A 20368-nucleotide genomic window follows, 5' to 3' on the forward strand; every position below is an offset into this window, starting at 1 on the left:
AGAAAAAAAAAAAAAAACAAATGACCCAATCCAAAATTGGGCAGAAGACCTAAACCAGCAATTCTCCAGTGAAAACATAGAAATGGCCAATACACACATGAAAAAATGCTCAATATCACTAATCATCAGAGAAACGCAAATCAAAATTACAGTGCTTAGGATGTGTTCATTCCTGCAAAATATATATTAAAGGACACGAGATCCATGGCTAAATTTAATTTTAAAACTACCAGTTAGAAAATAGTAATCACTTCCAATTAAACTGCGACATTGAGATATACCAACTCCTGAGATGCAAAAAGTGTCTGTCCTGAGATGTTCAGTGAACGTGGCTGCCCTGAGACACAAAATAGGTGTGTTCTGAGATGTTAAAAGGTAAAAAGATGTGGCTTTGGTAATCTAAACCTAAAAACATGTCTCCCCCAAAATGAATTTTGTGTGAACTGAATTCAGACTTCGTAGACTTATTGAAATAGCCATTCCAGTCTTAGTATTTCTCGGAAAATTTAAATTCTCTATCTTGCATACTTGAAGAAAGGAAGATATTCCCAACCTTTCTACTGGTTAAAAATACAACAGTAAAGGCGTAAAGGGTTTCACAAAATGGAAAAATCATTATTAGCTCAGAAATGCTTAACATGTATGAAAGTGTATTACACTATCCCCCGAATCACTGAACTAAGATTTTGTTTCTGTTGATATCTAGAAAGCTACGATTCTTTGCACAAAGTCTCTAAGTAATGAATTCTTTCAATTTCATTAATCTAAGGCCATATTTTAACATCTAATCCAGTAAGTTTTTGATATTGCCCCTGAGCGCTCATTCTCCAGGATCCCACACACATTGAGACCAGTAGATACTATGAAACGGTATTCAACGTAGAAAGAACTTTTAGAAAAACAATTAGAAACTGTATGGTGTAGAAATGTAGGTGCCTCAATATATACTGATCATTCTCATATCAAAACACAGATTAAACAGGTCACAAAAATTAAATCTATGAATTAAAACAATCTAGGAAACTGAGCAGAGAAACATCCCACATTATAATTTCAACAAATTAGTATAACAATCAAATCTCTTAATTTCTGTAATTATAATTCTGTAATTCCTAGTTATCAAAATAATCAAGGAAATAAAAAAAAATTAAGCCATTTGATTCTCCACTTCTACATGTTATAAATTACCTGGATGGCTTACCTTATCTTTTCTTTGCTTTTCATCCTGGTATACTGTCCAGTGTTCTCCATCATTGCTGTAAGCTAGTTTGTAGGACCCTACAAACTGCACATGACCAAAATCTTTAGCTCCTTGTGTAATAATGCCAGTCACCTTGGTAGGAACCAGAAGATCCACCTAAGAAAAGGAAAAGGCATAATTTAAATGCCACAATATAATCTATTATAAATGTTCAATTCTCTTGAATATAGGAGATTCAGAAATAAATATGCTAAAGCCAAAAATCTACTTGATTATTTGCACTTTAAAAAGCATGACTGAGTCTATTCTTGGCTTGTAATTTTGATTATGCCCCTGGATAAACTTCGTTTAAAACTTGAGCAACCATTTTGATCACTTTTAAATAAAATGATGGTCATTTCAGCCTACCAGTCAATTTAATATTAAACTGATTCCTCGCATGTGTTGTTTTTGGGGAACTGAGATGGTACGGGATTGGCGAGGCTGACCTTCCTGGGGCTGATCGTTACCTCCCAGGGCTTGTGCTTATAACTCAGTTTGTTGGCTTTATTGGTCAATTCAATAATAATAAAAATAAAATTGTAGCTTTGTACACATCAGAAATGAAAATAATATTTGATGTTTCATAATTAAATATTAAATAAAAAGTCAACCCTGTTTCCATGAATTTTAATCAGTTAAGTAATATAAAATTGAGTAATAGTAATCATTGTCTACTGAAAATCCTTTCAGAATCCTAAAAATGTGGAAGAGGAAGTCAAGTATTCTTCAAAAATGAAAGAGAATTAAAATACACATCTATGACTTGTGGAACCTGTGCTTAGTATGTGTTCTTTCCTGCAAAATATATATTAAAGGACACGAGATCCATGGTGATTTATAAGCATTAAATTCTTCAAATGCAAAATTGAAATGCAAAAAAAAATCAGGATGATTTTCATCAAAGACTATGTAACATTGAATAGGTTAGTATTCCTACTCTTTGTTCTCTTATTCATGCATCTTTTCTTCTATTTATGATGCTAATTAAAAGAAAAATTATAGGAAACTTTGTTTTCCATGTGGACAATTCTTACAAGACCTTTAGCATTTATTGTATTAATGTTCCTTGATCTATAGCTTCCTCTCTCCTCCTACAATAGCCACCTACTTCCTCCTACTTCCTCTGACTAAATAAATGTCCTGCTACATCTTTGATCCTTATCATCTTTAATTGTCACAATCCCATGTGTGATCTTGGTGACTTTCAACCACTATGTCCTTTTGTTTCTATTTCAGGTTCTCCATCCTGAGAGAGGTACCCAGCCACAAATAGACAGTCATAGGTCAGACACAGGCCACGAATGAGAAGAGTGAGCTGGGGGAAGGCACTGACTAGACCATATTTAGTGACACAGATGCTCATCAATAAGCATACAAAAACAGCTCCCAATGTTTCACTGCCTAGGAATATATTTCTTAAAAAACGCACTTTCCCCTCACTTTTTGGACCATTAATTTAAAGACATTAGGCTCAAACTGGACAATGGATGAAGTCAGGAAACTGCCTTTAATGCTTTATTAAAATATTCTAGAAAGTTTATCAAAAATCTAAAAAATATTTGTTTCTGCTCTTTTCCAAACATGTATTATGTTATCTAAAATATCTTGGGTGTCCAGGAGCAATGTGGGCTAGTGAAATTATGATATCCTGGGAAGGAAACTGTTGCGGGCTCACAATATGCTAAGTGCTTCCTTGTTTGCCTTCCTTGACGCTTAACAATCTTGTACGGTGGGGTATTATTTCCACTTTAGAGGGAACAGATGCTTAGGGAGGTAATGTCACATGATGTTGGACTCAAAGAGAAATAGTAAAGGGAGGGCCCCAGATTCAAATCCATGTCTTTCTGGGTCAGAGTTCCACTGCACATATGAATTCTCACTCAATGATTTCTTCCCATTCTCTGCGACTATTTCAGAAATTCCTGAAGAATCTCAAAGTTTCTCACCACACTCATCAAACTTACAGTAACCCTAAGACTCAAACAAAAAGAACCCTAGCCTTGCAATATTAAGAGAACCCTGTCTTTAAACATGAATTTCCTCTCTGTCCCGCAGCTGTCTGGACTTGAAAATATGGATTGCTTTTGCTGTCCTGAATCCAAATCTAATTGCACAGAAACGTCCAGGCACAGCCGCTGGTCTTCAAAGTGCTCTTAATGTTGCTGACACTCAATGAATGGAAAAAAACCCTTACGGTCCTCTGAGTCACTGTGCTGTCGTCAAGGCTGTAAACACAGGAATTCAAACTGTCACTGAGAATACGAACACCTCCAGGGCTGGATTCTTCAGTGCCTACACGTCTGTTAAGTCCTAAGCTAAGATGATGCAATGAGGAGTCTGGTAGCATCTCTTTTTCAGTGGTATTTCTTAAAGTCAGGGTTTCCTGCTGGGTGGAGATGTTTTCTCCTTAAGTTGTGTGTCTTGGCTCTTTCTCACAGATCTGTTTTACTCCCACTCTCACTGCTCCCCTTCTCCAGCAATTTATATTTTTTGATCTAGAAATGTTTTTCTTTTTTGTTCCAGTTAAGTCAACTTCTCGATTTAAATAGTCAGCAATCTGTTTCAAGCTGGATTTTGTCCTAAAATATGCTACATTATAAACTTAGAATACCAGGCCTAAGCAAGACTTACTTCGGTCTAAAAATACTCAGCATCCCGCACTTAACATGAGGTTGCTGCCGCACGGCATGTACAGACCTCACTCTGAGACACACCGAAAGGACGTGCCACTCTCATGTTCAGCATGCAGAAAAGCCCATTCCTCTGGACCTAAGCCTACCCCTGGCCCAGGATCACTCTGCCCTCCTGCAGATTTTCTAAGTTAAAGTTGTACTGCAAACATGCTTCTGCTGTTTTAGACCCTCACCTCCCAAGGTTTGGCTCAGACAGAGCAGTTATTTAGGGCACTAGGCTTAGTGCACTGAACTTCATGCCTGGATCTGTATTAAAAGTGCCTTACATGTAGCGGTTTCTTAATAAAGGTTTTGCTGGGTTGAGCTGGCACAACTTCCTAAGCATGCTCTACAGACAAAACCAACTTACAGCTAAGAAGGCCGCAATGTGTCACATCAGAAAATGCTAAGTGCTTTTCTGTTGTTTCTCTACGTGACATTACTGGTCAAGAAAACACAATGTCATGGTTCTACCAACAGTTTTTTACTGGGAACACAACTAGTTAAAAAATCCTCTCCAGAGTGTGGAAAAAAGGGAACACTCTTACACTGTTGATAGCAATGTAAATTGATGCAGCCACTAATGACAAGAGTATGGAGGTTCCTTAAAAAACTGCAAACAGAGTTACCATATGATCCAGCAATCCCACACCTGGACGTATACTGGAAAAGAACAAAACTCTAATTTGAAAAGATACATACACCCCCATGTTCGTAGCAGCATTATTTACAATAGCCAAGACATCGAAGCATCCTAAATGTCCATTGACAGATGGCTGGATAAAGAAGATATATATATAATGGAATATATATATATAATGGAATACTACTTAGCCATAAAGAAGAATGAAATAATGCCAATTGGGGCAACATAGATGGATCTAGAGTTTAAGTCAGACAGAGAAAGACAAATATCATATATCACTTATATGTGGAACCTAAAAAAATGATACAAATGATCTTATTTGTGAAACAGAAAAAGACTCACAGACAAAACAAATTTATGGTTACCAAAGGGGAAAGCAGTGGGGGTGGGGGGAATAGATTAGGAGTTTGGCATGAGCAGATGCAACCTACTATATATAAAATAGATAAACCACAAGGACCTACTGTATAGCACAGGGAACTATATTCAATATCTTTTAATAAACTATAATGGAAAAGAATCTGAAAAAGATATATATATATATATATATATATATATATATATATATATATATATATATATGTATGTACACACCCACAATACACACACACACACACACAAAACTGAATTACTTTGCTGTACACCAGAAACTAACACAACACTGTAACTCAACTATTCTTCAATAAAAAAAAAAAAAAGTCCTCTCCACCCTTCAGGAATGTGATTGTGAGAGGCAGCCTATTCTGGCAGAGCTGAACGGTCTGTTTCCAGACTGGCTCTCTATATACCCATGCTAACTATATACCCGTGGGCAATCTACTTTACCTTTCTACATCCTCATCTGAAAAAAAAAAATTAGAATAATAATCCCATGATTAGGATTTTATGGATTTTATGAGAATTCAATGAGTTAATATTTATTAAATGCATAAAACAATAAATAGAACATAGTAAGGACTATATAAAAACTGTTAACTATAAAACAAATAAACTGGGGGTAAGAATCTATTTAATCAGTCTCAGAGCACCTTTTTAGAAACATAAATATAGAAACGGAAACTGGGTGGCCAGATTCTCCTAGAAGCCACTTCTTGATCATAGCATATTTTGGTCACCTTCTTAGGATGTACAGAGACAGTCATTTCATTGTTACTTAAAGTAGAGAACATTTAAAGTAACTAAAATTCACATTTATGGGTGAAATGATTAACAAAGAATAATATAAATTTATGGAATGTTGTGCATCTCCATTTAAATATTAAGATTATATTATAATGGGGAGATGGTTCTAAAATAATATTAAGAGAAAATTATATTCCAAATTATAGTGAATAATTTATTTCCTTTAATAAGAGTGAAAAAAGAACGATATATATAGAGGCTTAAGTGATGTGTAAGTAAAGGAAAAACTGCATGAGCGTTATGTAGGAATGTAACTTTTGCTGTGAAACATCCTGTAAGGTTTTAACAAAGCATAAATATTTTTAGGGTCTAACTTAGAAAACCAGGGTAGAAAAACTAAGAGCATTTGTTTGAGAAAGTTCAAGAGAAACTACATTTCAGATTATCTACACTTCAGTATAACACCCTGACAGATGGCTCCCTGACAGGAGACAGGGCAGACCAAGGAAAGTCCGTTGATTTTCATGGAGATGTTCTTAAAGGGGTGAGGAAAATGAAAAGTGATACAGATAAACAGGTGCGCAAGGAAAGTGAACAAAAAGACGAAAGAGGTTTGCCACAGAAATATGCCACTCAGCTGCATCTACAGTGCTCTAGTTTTTGCTTTTATGCTGTATCAGTTATTTTGGATTACACATTTTATAACTTCAGGAAGGTTTGTAAAGCTAACTCATTAAACGTAAATAACTTTGAGGCTAATATAATTATCTGTATTTAAAACTTGAATTATAGACAAAAGAGTCAGACATTTTGGTTTCAATAAAGAATTGTTTACCATAACATTACATGAAACAACGGTATATAATGCTAACTCCATGTAAAGCACACACATACTTCATTTTATTGCACTTGGCTGCAATAGGGTTTGGACTCATGTAGGTAGTTGAACTGCATATTTTAACTAAGGATGGGAGATAGCATAACTATGAACATTACATATTTAATATTTTTAATAATTTTCCTCATTATAAAATACAAGCTATGAAGAACAATTGAGAAATACAGAGAAGAATCAAAAACAACTGTCTAACCATGAGATACAATCAATGCTTTCATCCCCCTTAAGTGTGGATGTTTTAGACAAATTTGTTGTATTTGGCATTTGAACAATATTATTGGTTACTATGTGTTGGTTGTACTTTTAGTCCATATTTGCAGGTCAAATCATTCTTTTTTTCTTAATATTTCACTAGTAATTCTCTATGTCAATAAACTATTTTTAAAACTTTTTTTTTATCCTAACAAGCCATTTTAAGAATTTACCACAATCATTTATTTACTGTAAAACATTTACTCCTCCCTGTATCCTTAAATTTTCTAAGAAAATTAATACTTTCATTGAATCCTAGTCCTTTCATTTGGCCACATATCTCATTTACATATGATAAATTCATATAATTAAGAGTATTTGGTCATAAAAGTAATAAATAGTCATGAGTATTTCACATGGTGTGAAGAGATACAAGGAATTCAGATAAAATAACCAAAACTCTTATTATCCAGAGTTAATTCTTATTGGTCTCTTGATATTCATATTTGCAGATATTTCCTATTCCCAATATATCTTCATGAAAATAAACTCACAGTACACATGTGACTTTGTAATTTGCATGTGGATATTTTTATATCTAAATAATAGTACTTTATAATGGCTATGTAACAATCTATCTTATGGATATAGAAATAAATAGGAAAACTATTTAACCAGCCCTCTATTAATATTCTTTTAATTTGTTTCCAATTCCTTTTCATTGGTAAAAACCTAGACTGAACTCCTGTGTGTACTTATTTTTACTCACTGCTGCAACTGTTTCCTTATAGCCATAAAGGATCTGCTATTTCAAACGTGACATATATGTTGTTTCATTTGTTTCCAGGAAAGTTATATACTTCCAGCTGTTGTATATGGTAAGTTTTTCTCTACATACTGACCAATCTTATGTTTTATATGATTTTATATTTTTGAGAATGTGAAAAATGGCATTTTTTACATTTAATGTGCATAAATGGTGACAAGTAGCATTTAATTTACATTCTCCTAATTGTTCAGTCTTACTAATAACATATATTATTATTAATGTCTTTTTAATATCCTCTAATACTTCTGGGATTAGAGATTTTCTTGTTTGTTTTTGAGAATTATTTATGTAATATCAATATTGGCTTTTGTTATACTTATTGCATTTTTCCTAATATGCTATGTCATTTAATTTTGTTTCCATACAGGTTTTTAATTTTCCTATACTCACATCTGTCAATCACTTCCTTTGTGACTGAATATTTTTGTATGCCTAAAAAGACCTTCTACTTAATTAGATCACTTAAAAATTATTTACATGTTCTTCTATGATTTCCTCTGTGTTTTCTTTCTTAGCTTTCCTTCCTTCCTTCCTTAACATCTAAATCTTCTTGGCTTTATGTGTATATATGACATGACAGAAGGTTCATACTTTGATTTTTATAAAAATGTCATTTTCTCAACACTTTTTGTTGAATAATCCATTTTTTCTTTGTTTTTATTTTCCCTTCTCTCTGGCTGGTAGTTACAAGGTTTGCTCTTTATTCTTAAAATCAAAACTATAAATCATCATCATCATCATATACCAGGATGTATCTTGGTAAGGTCTCTTTAATTGCAACAATATTGATTCTTCCAATCCAAGAACACTGTGTATCTTTCCATTTGTCTGTGTGGTCTTCAATTTCTTTCTTCAGTGTCTTTGTTTTTATCTTTTAAACTTCTTTGAGATTTAATAAGAACATCTTGATAGATGGACTTTCACTTAGAATTATCTTTACACAGAGTTTTAGTGAAGCCTGGGTGAATTTTCTCAAATATATTTGTAAGAACTACATTTGGAAGTTTCCTCTGGAGCTGAGAAAGCAGACCTGATTTTAAATGTTCCTATGTTGAGCTTATCAGGAAATCACTTACATGATTTTATCACATTTAACCTGTCAGTTGTGACTGATGCAGCCTTTGATTCCCTTCCCATCATCCATGAAGTATGCACACAACTATGAGCAGTCGGTGACTTTCCAGGCTCTGGGCAGAGCTTCCGGTAACTACAGTATGGGGATTCCAACATCTGAATCAGGACAGGGGTGGCCAAGACCCAAAGTTTTTTCTATGGACCAAGGGCCTGGAGGTCACTTTACCATAGCCAGAAACTGCATGCTGTGGCCAGCACTCTACTTCTCAATGTCTCATCACACCAATAAAAAAAAAAATTTTAATTTTTATGAAACACAAAAGACCCTGAATAGTCAAAGTAATCTTGAGGAAAATGAATAGAGCTGGAGGAATCAGGCTCCTTGACTTCAGACTATACTACAAAGCTACAGTAGTCAAAACAGTATTGTACTGGCACAGAAAGAGACATGTGGGTCAATGGAACAGGATAGAAAGCCCAGAAATAAACCCACACACTTATGGTTAATTAATCTATTACAAAGGAGATAAGAATGTACAATAGAAAAAAGACAATTTCTTCAGTAAGTGATGCTGGGAAAACTGGACAGCTACATGTAAAAGAATGAAATTAGAACATTCTCTAACACCACATGCAAAAATAAACTCAAAATGGATTAAAGACTTAAATGTGAGACTGAGATATAAAACTCCTAGGGGAAAACATAGATAGAATCCTCTTTGACATAAAGTACAACAATAGTTCTTTTGGATCCATCTCCTAGAGTAATGGAAACAAAAGCAAACATGTAGGACCTAATTCAATTTAAAAGCTTTTGCACAGAGAAGGAAATCATAAACAAAACAAAAAGACAACCTATGGAACACGAGAAAATATTTGCAAATGATGCAATCAACAAGGGATTAATTTCCAAAATATACAAACAGCTCATACAGCTCAATGTCAAAAAACAAAATCAACTGAATCCAAAAAAGTGCAGAAGATCCAAACAGACTTTTCTCCAAAGGAGACATCTAGATGGCTAATAGGTGCATGAAAAGTTGCTCAGCATCACAAATTATTAGAGAAATGCAGATCAAAACTATATGAGGTACCACCTCACACAGGTCATCATGGCCATCATCAAAAAGTCTATAAATAATAAATGCTGGAGAATGTGTGGAACTCTCCTACACTGTTGGTGGGAATGTAAATTGATGCAGCCACTATGGAGAATAGTATGGAGGTTCCTTAAAAAACTAAAAATAGAGTTACCATGTGGATGAGAAAACCCACTCCTAGGCATATATCTGGAGAAAACTTTACCTTGAAAATATATATGCATCCCAGTGCTCACAGCAGCACTACTTATAACAGCCAAGACATGGAAGCAACCTAAGTGTCCATCGACTGATGCATGAATAAAGAAAATGTGATATATATGTGTGTGTGTGTGTGTATATATATATACATATATATACACACACACACACACATACAAAAACAGAAACAGACTCACAGATATGGAAAAACTTATAGGTACCAAAGGGGAAAGGTGGGGGAAGGATAAATTAGGAGTTTAGGATTAGTAGATGCAGATTCTATATATAAAACAGATAAACAACAAAACCTACTGTATAGCACAGGGAACTATATTCTATATCTTCTAATAACCTATAATGGAAAAGAATCTGAAAAAGAATATATATATGTATGTATAACTGAATCACTTTGCTGTACAACTATACTTCAATAAAAAATAAAAACAGATTTGACACAACATTGTAAAATGATTATAAATCAATAAAAAATGTTAAAAAAAATAAAAACCAAAACTATAAACATTTGGAGTTAACAAAATAATAGTAAAAGGAATGAATCTAATGCCCTTGTGATGATTTATTTAAAGCATGACATATAAAGAGAAAATAAAATAATTTGATTTTCTGTTCTTTTTTAATGAGCAGATTTTTGTAATAGTCTATATAAATTTTATTTTTTGAATTGTTTTTAAAATAATTCTCAAACAACTACAGTTACAAGTAAATAAAATTTATGTCAAATTAACAGGTAAGCTATTACCCAATTTCTCCAAATCCTATGTCATCAAATCCTATGTCAGCAAAACTAAAACATACTTGAAAAAAATATAAAATTCAGAAAATTTTTAGGGGAAATAATCATACTTTTCCCACTGGGTTACTGAAAGTGACTTTCCGCTGAGTTCATCAAAAATAAGTTCAGCCTGAGAAAGAAGAATTAGTTAAATAAAGAATATCTTTGTTATTTACCTTCTTAGCCTGATTTTGATTAGGCTGGGAACTTTAACTTACTCTATGAACAATAATTCAGGTTGGTGACTAATTGAATTAGTGTATAATTGATAGGGTAGTTATTAATTGGTTAATGGAGACGATACTAGGCTTTGATCAAATAGCTTGATGATACCCAATAAATGTTATTTAGATACTTCAATTACAGCAGTGCTGATGCCCAAATGAAGTAGAAAACAAAGAAAATTACTGGTGAATGATTTACATGTAGTTTAGAAAACAATAACATAACTTTTAAATAGGAGTTAAAGTAGCTTTTATTTAGTGCTTTTAGAAAGCACAGTGAGAGGAGATCCTAGGTGGAAACTGTCAGGCTCTTTTAGATAGCTAAAAATTCACTGACGTGGCGTGCACTTCAGTAGCTAGAATTTGGTTGGCTGTTCACTTGAAAGAACTACTGAATATATATCTCTGACAACTACTTTATTGAATATAATTTTATCAAAGGCATTTGTGTTTTGTATAACCCTTCTATATCTTAGAGGCTGACATTTACAAGCACCAAACATCTATACACAAATATGTGTGTCAATATGTATATTTACATAAATCTTCTTGTTCTGTGACACATAAAGGGAAATCACGAGAACTCTGAAAATAAAACATCCACAGCTTAAGGTATACTGCAGAGGCAAATCACATTGCATATCTTAAATATTTAGAGGCCCTTGTAAGGTAGGAAAGTTGACAGAACACACAACGTATTTTTATGCATCACGCTTGCTAGGAGCTGTGCCCTTTATATTGATATAAAACTTTGTCATTCCCACAATATGTAGATCATCTGTAAAGTCCTATACATCATTTTGTTTCATTGGACGCATAAGCCTTAATTCTAGATTTTTCAATCTTAACTGGATATATATGCATGTTTTATCCTGATTTGATTTTTAGGCTAAAACAACAATGCAAAGAAACCTAGACGTAACCTTTTCCGTCTTGTTCTTACAAAGGAAAGTGGAAAGAAAGGGGCATGGCCTCTCAGGAATCAGGATGAGATAAAGGCTTCAAATTGCTTTGGGAAAATGGACCATCAGTGTCAACAGTTGAAAAACAGCCCAGGTCAGTGCGTTGCTCTGAAGTGATCAGAGTGGGAGGGGAAGGAGTGGGGGATGGGTCCCCCTGGAAGAAAAGTGCCCCCGGATTACAGGGTTAAGAGCCACTGACACAGAAGGTGCAATGCCCTAAAGGGTGACTTATTAAAAAAAACAAAACTTTTGTCCAGAGTATGCATATAGTATGGATAAAAAGGATACAAATTATTTCCATTGAAATGCATAGTTAGTAACACTGTCAGCATTTTAGTTGCAAAGGAAGGACAAACTCCCTGGAACCGGCAGACGGGCTATCTGGTTCATCAACTCTAGTCACCACAGGTTATAACTGTCAGAGCCTCATTAGAAGCCAGGGTTAGAGTCCCTCACTGAATATGCACAGAATCAACATGTTTTATTTATTTGTATTAATTTCTTCATGGTGAAAATGTCTTATCTGTATTCTTCTGCTGTTATTGACGTTAATTTCCATTTGTTTTGTTCCCGAGTGGAAATAAGGAGCAGCTGTTCTACACTTGAAATCCGAATCTCGCCAAGATTCTCCTTTAGGTCCCTATATTAATTTCCTACTTATTCTTCTTAATACAGTGTTCAAGGTCTTTTTGAGCTTATTAAGTGGCAGAATATAAAACTGAGCTCTGAATGCAGATAAAATCTGACTACTATCTGATGAACATATTTTAATTAAGTCCCACAGCACAGTATGGCCTGGATATATCTATAATGAAGCCCCAAAACAGTATATGCTTAACAGTTATACTGTTATGGCGCAAGTATGGGGTATGTAACTTTCATAAAATATGTTCTTCCTGATTGCTTGTGAACAATAAGATGCTCATACTCTCCTTCTCTTGAGAAGTGGCACTTTATTTAAGGGACTCTCGTATATGTGCTCGTTTCAGAACAAGAGTTCATTTCTTTGTGCAGTCAGCTCCAAACAATCTCATATTTTAAAAATCATGTTCTTTAAAACTATTCATGCACTGTATTTTCTATTACTGCAAAATAGCTCATAAACTACAGTTTTAAATTAGGTATGGGATTAATAAATCACTTGGAACAAACTCATTATACTTACTTACTTTTCTTTGCATATGTATTTAAGAGTTTAAAAACTCTCCCAAGTTATACTTCACTTCACTGAAGGCCCACTTAGAAATTTAAGTGAAGAATTTCATGAGATAACAACCCTACCCCCCGCCAATGGTTGAACACCTTTGCAACTGTTTTTGATATTCCACCTCAGACTTCAGGCATAAGCTTCTGGCATTTTAAACATAATTTGCAAAAAAAAAAAAAAAAAAGAAATAAACAAGCAATTGAAGTATACTTCCCTTTATCTGATTTAAGTGCTTAAGGATCCTGAAGTCCAAAGATGAAATTCAAACAATGATTTTTTTTAAAAAAGAGGAATTACGTAGAAATTATTAGAATAACACTAAAAATATAATTTCAGAAAGTTATTTACAGTGGAACCAGGCAGCAAGGAAGTATTAAAAAAAAAAAGTTCATCCTCATAAACAACTCACAAGAGTTGTCTCTTATCTTGTGGCTTGTCATACCTAAACAGATTATTTTGACATGTTTTTCCCATCACGGAGAAATCTGGTACATTTCAAGAAATGCTGAAATACCTGTTAGTTTATGAATCAGAATACAAGCTTTGACACATCTATACATTAAACAGAATCACTATAGGTCCAACACAAATTACTTTTTGCAAGTCTCCCTTTAGGGCACACTTGGGACGGAGGTCACAGATATAATTTATTGACTTTTTAATGGTTCTAGGTATTTTTGCCATAAGTATCTTAGCTGTAGACACCTTTGCTGCAAACATTTTTGTCACATAATTGGTTATAAGGCAAATTTGCCATAAACAATAAAAATAACTATAAGAGGGACATTAAAAAGGACAGAAACATTAAACATGAAAAATGAGTAACAAAATTAAAGACTTTGTTATGAAGTATTAAATATTTGAATACATGTAAAATGTGTGTAGATTCATAGCAATAACTGTGCGAACAACATTTTATTTTGTGGGTTGCACCCACATACTTGTCTTCCAAGTTTTTCATTCATAGTATCTTATACTGTTTGGTGTGGGGTTTTTTTTGTTTTTTTTTTTTTTTTTGGCTTGTTGGTTTGACTCTTCATTGGGCATCACACCTTTTCTTTTTTGCTAAAACGTCTTTCTCCATTAAGAGAGTTATCCATTTCCAAGTACTAGAATGCATATTTATACCTGCGCTATTGTATTGTGAACACTGTTGTTGGTATTTGGCATACTGTCATATGTCCGTAAGATAGATGTTCCCAAGTTCTATGGGAAATGTGGCAACTCTATGCCATCCAGGCCCTTGGCTGGACTCTCCCTATTCCAATGCAAAGTGTTTCAAAATAAGGAACCAACTCTTGGGGCAAATTGTTGTCATCTGTCAGCTTGATAAAGCTTCCAATAACATTGCTAACTGGAAGAAATACTAATGTGTTTCATCCAGTTGAAAACAAGCTGTCACACCCAAAACTGTCAACCAGCTATTCTTTCAGGGCAAAATTGCCTCACGGCCAGTTAGTTACGTGGCAAGAATGTTTGCAGCAAAAAAACTTATGGAGGAAATACCAGACATGCTTTTTAATACCCTGTATTCTGAAAAAAAAAATGGCCTTATAATTCATTGTCTCCAACTCCTTTGTATAGTGCCACTTTCATTAACAAGTAACAGCAAGTGACATAAACCATCAGGAAGAGATTATGCTTTAGGAGCAAGAAATGTCACTGTCGTTGGGCAGACTGGAAGGTAAACTGCGAAGAATTATCCTGAAAGAACATATTCTTTTGGAAACTTTCAGGTCACAACAACATCTTGTATTTTCAAGATGGAAACAATAGTTAAAAGTAATCCAACAATAAAAACCCAGACATTAAAAGAATGTATATTACATTTCTGCCCTGAGAATGCTTTTTGATATAGCTTTTCTGTAGACATATTTTATTAGATTAAGAACTTTTCCTTCTATTACTTGTTTCAGAATTTTAAAATCATGAATAGGTGTTCAATTTTATTAAATTATGTCTGTTCATATTGAGATGATTATACAGATTCCTCCCTTAATTAAGACATAAGCGGCCACAAACCCAACCAACTTGAGAACCATAACACTGACAATACCTACGTGTGTATCTTCCCCTATCTTCCTGCTTTTCTCAACTATGGTTACTCAGTGCTGCATTTTCCTCTATTTCTTTACTTTTTCAAACACATTTTACTAGAGTGGACCCCTAAATAATATTTAATTTTAAAAATTCATAAAAAGTATCATATAGTAATCTTTTGGGACTTTTTTCATTCAATATTATTTTACTGAGATTAATCTGTAAGGTTGTTTATAGTTATGAAGTATATTTATTTTCATAACTATGTAATATTCCATGTGTATATGTAAGACAATATATTTACCCATTCTACTGTCATGAGTATCTGATTATTTCCAGTTTTGTCTTTTAAAATCAACGCTATGAACTTTCTTGTACTTGTCTCCTGGTATAAATAGTATTCAAAATTTTTTTGTGAACATGTCCCTAGGAGTGGAATTTTTTTGGTTGTAGAGTACATGAATGTGCAATTTTGTAAGATAAGCCAAATAATTTCCAAAATGATTTTATCAATTTATATTCCTATCAGCAAGATATATACATTCCTCACATTTAATTTCATACCTTGGTGATTAACAGATTTTTTTAAGTTTTCTTCTTTTTAAAATTTGATCACTTTATGCATTCTTGGGATAAATTCTTCTTCATTATAACTTTGATGGGTTCCATTTAGTAGTGTTCTATTTAAGACTTGCATTTTGCAAGTGAGATTCTAAGTCAATTTCTTGTGTTTGCCCAGTTTTAGTAACAAGAAATCATAGTTTTATAAAAGAATTTGTGAAGCCTTTTTCTCTCTGTTTTCTGTGGAAAACAGAGGGTATATGTGTTCTGTGTAAAACACAGGGTATATGTTTTTTGAAAGCTGTTAAAGTCTGACTTGAAGTCTTTAACAAGGATAAGTCTATTAAGGGATTCATTTCTTTTCTTCCTCTCTCTTTTTTATGTGTGATCTTTCTTGACCCTACAGGTTTCCATTTCCCTTTTAGTAAATACTTTTTGGTAATATATTATTTACTGTATATATAATATATATGAAGTAAATATGGCATGATGTTAACGTTTGTTAGATTCAGGTATTACATTATTTTCTATAAATGACTAGGATACTTTATAATTTTAAAAAAGCACAGTAGTCTCTGAGGAAGGACTTAAATAATATGTGTATTTGTTTTTGCTTCTTAGGAAGTATGTACAGGTGAAGGCTGGGGTAGACTCTTAAGATATCTGTCTAATTTTCTCTAGTAATATTGACCATATGTATTTTTTGCAACATAACCTCAAACCACATTCAATCTTCAAATGAAAAGTAACATAATTAAACAAGTTCCAAGTGTTTTAAAAGAAACTCTGCTTGCTCACAATATTGTAACTCTAGGCCTAACAAAAACTAGTGTACTTAAGTGCTTAAAATCAAAGCTCTTAATTTTTTGGCATTTCACATGACTTTTTATTATTGCAATCATACCACTAACATTGAGCCATTCGTTTTAAAGAAGGACTTTGTTCTGTTAGCTGAATTTATTTTGTATAAATTGTTTTCATGTTTCTGCAGTTTTGCTGCCTTCAGCATAAGAGAGTTATGGCAAAATTATGTAAACATGAAGCAACAATGAAACCTGAGCTATTTCATACATTCTATCATAAAGCTATGTTTTTCATAATGACAGGTAGATAGGTAAGGAAACTAAATATAATTAAGCTATCTGCCACAAAGTTTATCATTTCCTTATTATAAGTTTTATGAAAAACACAATCTAACACATGCACCCTAAAGGTTTTCTTTAAAAACCATGCAAAACAAATTAAAAAGTTTAATGAAAGTAATTAAAAAATATTTATTTTCTTCTTAACATGTATTGCCATCCCCCCAACCCAGCTTTTTCTATACTGCATGATGCCTACTATGGAACTAGATGGTTGACAAATTTTATTCTTTTTATTTTTGCATTAGTGAATGGGACCAAAATGAATATTAATTAACATGTCAGAATTAATTATCTACATTTGATATTGATCTGAAACTCAAATGCAAAGAGCTCTAAGCCTTTTCTCAACTTTCAATCTATGCTCTCCTTAGAGCCTCCATTATAGTAGGTAATACATTGTGTTCACAATGACCCATTTATGAATGTCTGTCTGTAATGGGGCAGGACCATATTGTCATCAATGGTGACCATCTGATATCTGTAATGATGTTTGAAACTGCTTAACTGTATAATGGTATAAAGGTTTTTCCCATGCTCTTACTGACCAGGGTTGGACTGGAGAGAAAGGTTTGGATGGTCTGCTCAACCCCTTCATGATGATGTTCAGTGTCCTGCTTTTGCCCATAGTGACCTACTCTTGACCCTTTGTGGTTTCCTTGTATCCTGTTGTTTGAGCTGCAGGCCTCAGCCTACAGCAAGAAATCCCAGGCTTCAGCCTGATTTAAACACTAAAAGCATTTATCAACCTGACTTTAAACTGCACAAGTTTTTCTCTAGAGCTCTTTTCCAAGGAGCCCCTTTCTGTGCATCCTTTGTTCTAGGCACAAGAATATTAAGAGAGTCCTAAAGCCAGAGATGAACTTCATACCCAGCAGAGGGAAGGGGACCACTGCATCTGCAAAAGTAAGAACAACTTTGCAATACTTTGTTACTCTGTAAGAGATCTCTATGGAAACTAGCTCTGCCCCTTGAACTGCTGAACTTTTACTATAAAATCCTCTGCCTTCTCTTCCCAGTAGGCTCACAATCTTAAAGGCATTAGTCCACTGTGACCTCCTTTGCCTGGCAAAGAAATAAAGCTGCCTTTTCTGCTTCATCCAAAACTCTGTCCTCATCTCAATTTGGTAAGCAGGGTATGGAGGCTGTGTTTCTGCAACATGTCCTCTACTAGATTCTGAACTCCTTGAGTACTCCATCATATTTTAGTCATCTTTGCATCTTCTAAGTTTATTGCAAGGTTTTCATGTGTTATGTATCCAGGAACATGCTTAATAGATAGGTGGACAGATAAGATGGAAAGAAACTGACCAGGAACACAGATTGGGGCTTGTTTTTAAAATATAGCAGGGTCAACTTTTCTTCATAGATAAGCAGCAAGGAAAAATGATGTGCAAATATCTAAAGAAATGCTTGAGTGGAGAAAAATATTTTCTTGAGAGAGAAGTTTTAAGGTGCAGTATTAAAAATCTGCTTGTACATCTTAGCACTGTGAATTGGCAGCACTGGGCAATATAAACTTTGGCAGGAAAATGTTACAGTTAGTGAGAATGACTTTAATGCTTTGTCAGTATTGCAGAACGAGGTAAAGATCTCTAGATTCAAAGAGTAGTAATAAGAATGGAAAACCCAGGGACAATCTGGTAGGTGAAAGGGCAGGGTCTTTTTCTTTCTTCTGCACTGTTCACTCAATTTAATCAGAACTTAAATCAAGATAAACAGCACCAAAATGACAGCCAATGACAGCCCTTAGGAATGACTGAGTTAACATGTCAGAAATAGGTAGATAAGAAACCAGGGAAACTAGAGGAAACTAGTAGATTATCAAGTCCAATATCATTTTGCCAAGTAAGTTTCAGAATCAGGAGGCTAACAGAAGCAGTATGGGTTGGATTTTCTTGCTAGGGTACAAGAGGTAGACTCTGCGAATTTGAACTCCACACCATCTGAAGAGGCTGGAGCAGAGGAATGTTTCTTGGGAGACAGCATGTTAAGTTGGCTGTTGGAATTTTGGGGACCCAAGAGTGACCAAAGACAAGAGACCTTCTGTAGAAGGTTGTAGATCTGAGACGTCCAGCAATAAGCACTATTTAAGAAATAGAGTGAAAGATGAGGTGCAAATGGTACTGCTAGGAGTTTTGGAGATGTCTAGAGAAAACAACAGGTGAAGATCCAAGCACACAGACACTCTGTATCACCAAGCAAAGACATGGGAATAAGGCGATGTCCCCTCAGTGGTTGGATTCTCTTCTCAGGGAATACTGGTGAGGCTAAATTTGGGAAGGGATGGAATATCATGCAGGGAATCACTTGGGAGACCAAATAGGACTGTGGTCCAAAGCTGCATCTAGCAACAGAGAGGAACAGCAGCAATTCTAATGATGCCTGACCCAGAGTTCCTATGATAGGGTTTTACATGTCCACTGTCTTGGAATAAGATGGACTCCAGAGTCTGGGACTCTAGGGGATGAAACTTCAAGTACGCATGAGGTGCTCTCAATTGTGAAGGCTAGAAGTACTCAGAGATGAAAAGCCAGAGAGGCCGTCATGCTGACCAATTCCATCCAGATCACTGAAGAACTGAGGGTCCTGAAAAATGCTGCACCAGATATCATCTGCTCTTCCACCTGTCTCTGGCATAAAATGCAACCCATTCACACCCAGACAGCTTCTGCCTATGACAGACCGGACTATGTTATGATGAAAGGAGGCTTACCTGCATAGGTAATACATCATAGCACTAAGCAAGGGTGCACATTCATACATGTACACACACACACACACACTGTATAAGCAGAGTATGATTTCTACCACTTTTAAACTCCCTTAATTTGCTCCTCAAACATCTCCTTGATTCTCTCTTCTTCTATCTCAGACTAAGGAAAAGGAAGAATGCAGGAGAATGGAAAAGGCTCTTTCCACTTGGTGACTGTAGGTTCTTTTTTGTGCTAATTATATGTTATATTCCCTGGTATGCTGATTACCCCAGAGAAAAATAGTCAGATATAAATATAATCAGAACCTCTCGTGATCAGTATAGGACACTGTACTAGTTTTCTGTTCTGGCATAATGATTTCTGTAGTTTACTGAGTGCTGGTATGGCATACCTGCGAGGAAAAATGGAAGATATTCTTTTGATTGGACAAAATATTCTTTATAAATCCTCATTTATTTCTTCAGTCTTGGTTATGAATATGAAGTGTGGGTTTTTAGTGACAGGATTTAATTGAATTTAATTGTAATGTCTGTATGTTGGTGCCATGCCCAGAAAGCTTTGGAAAATGGATACGTTTTTATACCAAAGAAGTACATCAGGGCCATACACCCTCTGCTCTGTCATGTCTTGCTTACTCTTATTCCTGAAATCAATTTTTGGTTAAAAGAGAAGGAAAAATCCCTACCTTTTAAAAATAAGGTGGCCTTGATTTTATGTTTGCCTGAACTCTCTTCCTGATTGTTTT

At 34.5% G+C, this 20368-nt stretch overlaps 1 protein-coding gene across 2 annotated transcripts in view; it reads right to left on the minus strand.

The window, feature by feature from the left end:
• Window positions 1-20368, minus strand: part of EDIL3 (EGF like repeats and discoidin domains 3) — a 392288-nt gene that overhangs the window by 27309 nt on the left and 344611 nt on the right. For both annotated transcript variants that reach the window (XM_031447711.2, XM_010982003.3), the window contains one exon: window positions 1202-1357. In XM_031447711.2, coding sequence (XP_031303571.1) covers window positions 1202-1357 — 156 coding nt within the window. The remainder of the gene's footprint in view (window positions 1-1201; window positions 1358-20368) is intronic.

Source organism: Camelus dromedarius, chromosome 3 (assembly GCF_036321535.1).
Source record: "Camelus dromedarius isolate mCamDro1 chromosome 3, mCamDro1.pat, whole genome shotgun sequence".
NCBI classification, from domain to species: domain Eukaryota; kingdom Metazoa; phylum Chordata; class Mammalia; order Artiodactyla; family Camelidae; genus Camelus; species Camelus dromedarius.